Raw genomic sequence first — 6,348 nt, 5'->3', positions numbered from 1 at the left:
CGATCCCTCGGAGCGGTAGGACCTGGGGCTCCGTATGGAGCCACTGGAAGAGGTGCTGGAGCGTTTCGGGGCTGCCTCCATGCTGTGGTGCCGCTGGAGAGGGTGGTTGTAGCTTTCCTTGTAGACGGGGGAGAGGAATCCATGCTTGCTGGGTATCTGCTCCGATAAGAGCACCAGCTGAGGCTCCACCATGGAGACGGCCCCTGATTTCACCCCTTGGAAGGAGGTGGACTCAGATTTCAAGGCATCGATGCAGTTGTTGATGATCTGGTTCACCTTGTCCACCTCCTTGGCAATGGTGGAGATCTCAGCCACAGAGCTCTGGGTGTCCGGTGGCAGGGGCAGCTCGCAGTCTCGCCTCTCGGGCTGCTCACCCGTCCTCACCTCCATGTAGTTGCCCTTGGTGGCCTTGGGGGTCTCACTGCTGTCAATCAGCTTGTACTGTTCAACCTCGCCAGCGGAAGGCAGGTAGGGGATGCGAGTCACCGTCTCCCCACCCAGCATCTGTCCCTGGGACAGCTGGGTGATGCTGGTGGTCTCCATTTCTGGCCCATATTTCAGCTCAATGATGGTCTTCTTCATGCTGCCGGCAGCCTTTTTGTGCTTCTCCTCCTGCTGACGCCTCTTCCGGAGACAGTAATACACAACGCCCAGGACAATCACCATGCCAAAGAGACAGCCCAGAATTGTCATGATATAATGAGTGGCAGTGGAAGGCGTGGGCACCGGCTCCTTGCGGTTGGGTCTGGTGGGTGTGATGGTGACGCAGGTGTGGTTGTACTTGGAATATTGGTGGACAGAGACTACACAGTAGGTGTAATCTCTTTGTGCTACTAGGTTGCTCACGGTGATGTTCTCCTCCTTCTTCCTGAGCTTGGTGATCATGGAGGAGAAGCCGTTTTCAAACTGGGAGAGGATGTACATCTTGCTGAATGGGTAGGGGATCTGTACGGTGAGGACGGCTGAGTTGTGGTTGAGGTGTTTCACCTGGATATTGGGGCGCACCTCCGTTTCGCCGATGGGCGTGAAGAGGGAGAATTGTGGTGTCGTGCCATCGCCGGAGGAGCACTCCTCCTCGGAGCAGGGGCTTTCGGAGGGCACCGTGGTCACCTGGTACCTGGGAGGGATAAAACGAGGGATCACAGTGTAGGAGCCACCAGTGCAAAGCGAAGAGAGCATGCTCAGAGCATTGCGGTAGCCAGTCCGGCCTTGGCCTAACAAGTAGTAGCCCGTGTAGTCGGGTGGGGAGTCGCACTGCATCCGGTCGTACGTGCGCGTCATGTTGGTGAAAGCCTCCAGCCATTGCAGGAAGCCGAGGAGCTCGCAGGAGCAGTAGAAGGGGTTACTGTAAAGTTCACAGACAGAGAGCTTGTTTAGGCCCCGAAAAGTGTTGCTGTCGAGTCTCTGGATCCTGTTCATGGACAGGTCAATGTTCACTATGTTGGGGCACTCCCAGAAGGCATTGGGGGTGACGGACTCGATGAGGTTGGCCTGGAGATAGAGGTACTCCAGCTTCCCCAGGCCCCGGAGGATGCCCTCGGTGAGGTTCCTCAGTCGGTTGTAACCCAGCTGCAGCACCTGGAGGTTGAACTGTCCTGAAAAGGCACCGTCCTCGATGTAGGAGATCTCGTTCTTCGTCAGGTTGAGGTATGTCAGGTTGCCAAAGCGGCTGAGCGAGGCGTACTGCACGCTCTTGATCTTGTTGTCGTTCAGCCGCAAGTCCACGATGGTGCTGTTGATTTGCTGGGGGATGGACTCGTAGGGGGGCTGGTTTTGGCTGCAGATGGCCAACCAGACAAAGCCCTTGTCCCCCTCGATGAGCCAGCAGTCTGCCCGCACCCCGCCGGTGTGCAGGAGAGAGACAGCTGCCACGCACACGCAGAGGGCTGACGTCGCAGCCCACCGGCGACCTGCCATCTGGAAGGGCGGCGCGGAGAAGGGGTTCCTGGTCTGCCGGAAGCGGGGAGCGGGATGGGAAGACGTGGGCTAGTGCTTCTTCGGCAGCTTCGCTCGCCTCTCCCTTCTCCTCATGGCTTGGAGACGGGGGGGAAGCGTCCGTGGAGAAAGCGGACCTCGGTGCCCACGGTACTCGGCAGCCACCGGCCAGGGGCTACTACCAAGGCCTGGGTGGCTGAGGCTGGTCCCTCATCACCAGGTCTCTGGCATCTTGAGGAGGGAGTCATGAAGTTAGGTGCCTCTGTGGAGGAGTCCCTCTGGCTTAGAGACAAGCCTTCCTCTCACTTTTTATAGTACATCTCCTCATTTTCTTTTTGCTGCCCATCACGACGCTGATCCCCATCTCCATGTGCCTCCGTGGGTCTGGCTGTCCCCGCTCGGTCCCTCGGCTCACCTGCTCAAAACAAAACACAAGCGCAAACTAAACATAAAGGAAAGACAGTTAGCATTTAGAGGTGTTGGAGATGCGTCCAACTACCCTCTTAATGTCAGGCACTTGCCTTCTATCTCTGGCTACCACCTTTCAAGGAGCCTTTGGTTTATTTGGGTGCTACCACCAGCGGCATTTGGCAGCATAAGGGAAGGTGGTCACTGGCCGTGGAGGTCAAGCTCTGAGCCCGTTGTCCAGCATCACCTTACAGGCAGCTGAGAGACCAGCACACATCCAGGGCACCATTCGTCTGACCTATTTAGGTGTCTACCTTAGGAGGAGAGGAGTGGTGCCCCAGAAGTGTCTGTTCCTCTCTGCTGAGAGCAGATGAAGTCTAAACAATGCTCTCTGATGTAGATTTGATGCTGCAGTGTTTTGCTGAGGGGAATCCTAACTGTCTCGCGTGCTGGTGCGTGCAGCGGCAGTGCCCACAGAAGGGGATGCTGGTTGAGGACACCGTGTCTCTCTGACTGCATTTCTGCCTGGCACCTAGGATAAAGCCCAGCATCAAGTGCTTGTCCTATTTCTGGGAACCTGAGCAGTAGTTTCAGGGCACTCTTTCACTGCAAAACACACTGGTGTGACTGTCCACCATCCGATGTCCTTGTCCGTGGTTGGGGCTTGCTGTCTGCCTCCGGGGTGAAATGATGCAGGGGTGGGGAAGACCCTCAACCATTCAGTGGCATAACAAGAGTATTTGCAGAAGACGGGACAAGACCTTCCCTTCCCAACCAGAAACAGCTGTTTGAGGACTGGAAAGAGTCTTCACTAGACTGCAAGCAGCCTCACTTCCCACAGAAAAACGCTCATTCCTGGCCTACATTTTCCATTATTTTTTTCCTGCATGTTTGACTAAACATAAATCCTTTTGTAATTCCTTAGGGAAACAGAAAGGCAAAGGTGGAGAGGAGACAACTGCATGAGCATCAGCATCTCCTGGATCATGCTTTTCGACAAGATGTTGAACATGTCATTCGTGGGCATCTCTACTGCCAGACAGCCCTCTGGGCTGGTACGGATGGATGCAGTGAGGTGTTGTGGCAGAGATGAAGTTACCCACAAATGGGGAAAAAACATCATGGCCTATCTAGTAAGATCCTTCTTGGAGGAGACAACTGCATGAGCATCAGCATCTCCTGGATCATGCTTTTCGACAAGATGTTGAACATGTCATTCGTGGGCATCTCTACTGCCAGACAGCCCTCTGGGCTGGTACGGATGGATGCAGTGAGGTGTTGTGGCAGAGATGAAGTTACCCACAAATGGGGAAAAAACATCATGGCCTATCTAGTAAGATCCTTCTTGGGACTTTAGTCTGGGCTGGTACGGATGGATGCAGTGAGGTATTGAGGCAGAGATGAAGTTTCCCACAAATGGGGAAAAAACAGCATGGCCTATCTAGTAAGATCCTTCTTGAGACTTTAGTTGGGAACAGGAGCTCTGGTTGTCTCCCTTGTCCCAGGGCAGACTATAGGAGGCAGGGAAGACACCACCAGCACTTGAAAGCACAGCTGATAGGAACTGGAGGTTTCTTGGGCATTCATGGAAACAGGGACACATCTTACATCTAAATTGTCTTTCATTGGATCTGCAAAATAGTGTAAATCCAGAAATTCGTTTCCAAATCATAATTTCCAGTGCCCAGGCAGTGAAGGGACTGTGCTTGGTGCTGCATGCCTGAAAATTGTGTGAGGCTGATGATTGTCAAGGGGCATTTAGGGGAAGAAGCCATACCCTCACCCTTGTCCTGAAGAAACCAGGTTCTTTTCCACCCATGATACCAGGCAATGAAACAGAGCATGTTTCACTGCAGAGATCTCTGTTAACCATTCACAGTTTATACCTCGCTAAACAGGCCAGTAATAATAAGCAGTAAAACAGTTTATTTGTTCTTTCTGGATTGTGAACAATGAGTCTATTCCCTGGTGGCACAGTTGGGTTTCAACTACATGAATAACAAGATCTGCTCTCACGTCAGCTCTTCACATGAGACTCTCCTTGCACATGAGACTCTCCAGCCACCTTGTCCTCCAGCAGATGCCCCACCTGCTGCTAGGGGAGGTGAGGCTGTCGGGGGAAAACAACAGCCAGGCACCCACGGAGGGCAGGGTGTGCGGTACACCCTTCTTGCAGACTGTACTGTCTGCAGCGGTTGTGCACTCACGTGTGGGTGAGATGTACTGGCCCTAAGATGATGGTTCTGCGGGGACCTGCCTGGGTACCTGCAGGTCTCTCTCTGCCTCCCCAGTGCCTGGTGCTGTCCTATCCCAGCTGCATTTGGCAGAAAGCTCAACAAAGCCAGGTTTTTCAAAAGTTTACTAGAAATGGGGCTTGGGTAGAAGGGATGCTGAGGGCGAGGCAGCTGAATCTCGGGTCTTCTCTTTCTTGGTGGTAGAAACCTGCACTTTAGCATGCTTTTACATTGCTGTTCCAGCTGAAGCCCTTACATCACCGCAGTGATGCTGATACTGCAGGTAACCCCACTTTGGGGAACAGTACCTACTGCACTGGCAGGAGCACATTTGCAAAGATGTGCTGTCCCTGCCCTGAGATGCTGGACCTGGCAGCCCATTTTGGCATAGCTGAGTCCTTGGAGCCAGCGAGGAAGGGAAAGGGGACTGTATTCCCTGGGGCACAGCAGGTGAGTGTCCCCCCCTTACCACCTCCCCAGCTGATGGGGAGGCACGGGATGCAGTGCCAGGCTGAAAGACGTCTGCTGCTACATCCCTCCCTGCACTGGGCAACTCAATTAACCTCTCTGCACTCCAATCTCCTCTCTGGTACCGTGAGATAATGATAGCACTTCACGGGGCTGTGGGAGACTGAAGGAAAGTGCCCGGAGCTCCTCTTGTTGGGATGAAAATCCCAGCACATGCATTGTGCTGCAGGTGGAGACTTTCTCTCTCTCCAGCTGCAAGCTGGGCTCTAGACGTGCCTGCTGTCCTCTGCCACAGGGATCAGCCTGGTCTGCAGCTCCTCAAACTGCCTCCTATGTGGGTGCACATTGCCCCTAAGGTTCGGGAGAAGGGTAGTCCTGCCCTGCAGATCCATAAGCAATGGCTTGCCCCTGTTGTCCCTTTGGGATGGCACAGAGGGTGCTTTCCTTGCCTGCTGCCCTGCAGTGCTTGCCTTTGGTGCAAGCGTCTCCCTGTCCTCCTCCATGGGCTTGTGCATTACGGGGACCTCCTGCAGGCAAGGGAAGCCCTGCCAAACTGAGACAGCACAAGCAGCAGGGAGTGATGCATCTTGGCAGACTCTCTGTAGCAAGCACTCATTCTGTCTCCTCTAACTCCCATTTTGACCCGACCATCTTCTCTGAGCAAGCTTGTGTTTGGGATTGCTCTGCAGAGCCAAACCAGCCTTTTTCTTGCAGAGGAAGGTTTCTTGCCACTTCTCCCTGGGGAGGCTGTGGGCTGCAGCCTGTGTCAGAGGGCATTAGCTAGCGGCACAAGACCATCCTGTGAGCAAAGACCAGAGACAGACCCTCCATGGACCTTGCCAGGCCAATCCTCTATAGCCTTCTCATCACCCATGTGCCTCCCTCATCTAATTGGAGGTGTCGGCGATGAAGAAGAGCAACGGTAAACGACTCAAACATGTTCAATAAGGCTCCTGCTGTGAGTTTTCTCTTCTTTCCTGTACTTTGTCTATCAGACAAGTCCTTCCCAACAACAGAAAGGAGAAAAGGCATTTTATCAGCAGCCTGAGTTTAATTTCAGCTCATTAAAGCAAGCAATTTGCTGGTTTATTTGCTTTGCAAAGTGTGAATAAAATGACAGCATTAAGGAGATGTAAGAGAGGAAAGAGGGGCTAATCTCCCTTTTTATTAGATTGCCGGGACATGACTGGGGAGTGGAGAAGTGGGTCTTGTTGCTTTGCACAGAAAGCATAATTGTTCATCTTGTTGGCTTCTGAAAGCCTCCTTCCCAGCATCACACCGACGCGGGAGCCTGTGGGTGTGT

At 53.5% G+C, this 6,348-nt stretch overlaps 1 protein-coding gene across 1 annotated transcript in view; it reads right to left on the bottom strand.

Moving 5' to 3' along the window:
* ELFN1 (extracellular leucine-rich repeat and fibronectin type III domain containing 1) overlaps positions 1–1,917 on the bottom strand; it is a 2,431-nt gene extending 514 nt beyond the window's left edge. Inside the window, 2 exon segments of the mRNA XM_009699502.1 lie at positions 1–3; positions 5–1,917. The exon segment at positions 1–3 is cut by the window's left edge and continues 393 nt beyond it. Coding sequence (XP_009697804.1) covers positions 1–3; positions 5–1,917 — 1,916 coding nt within the window.
* Positions 1,918–6,348: the final 4,431 nt, after the last annotated feature.

This window comes from Cariama cristata, unplaced genomic scaffold (genome assembly GCF_000690535.1).
Source record: "Cariama cristata isolate BGI_N322 unplaced genomic scaffold, ASM69053v1 scaffold6084, whole genome shotgun sequence".
In the NCBI taxonomy this organism is placed as follows: domain Eukaryota; kingdom Metazoa; phylum Chordata; class Aves; order Cariamiformes; family Cariamidae; genus Cariama; species Cariama cristata.
The sequence above is the reverse complement of the archived record's forward strand: the minus strand, read 5'-3'. Positions and strand labels throughout refer to the sequence as shown.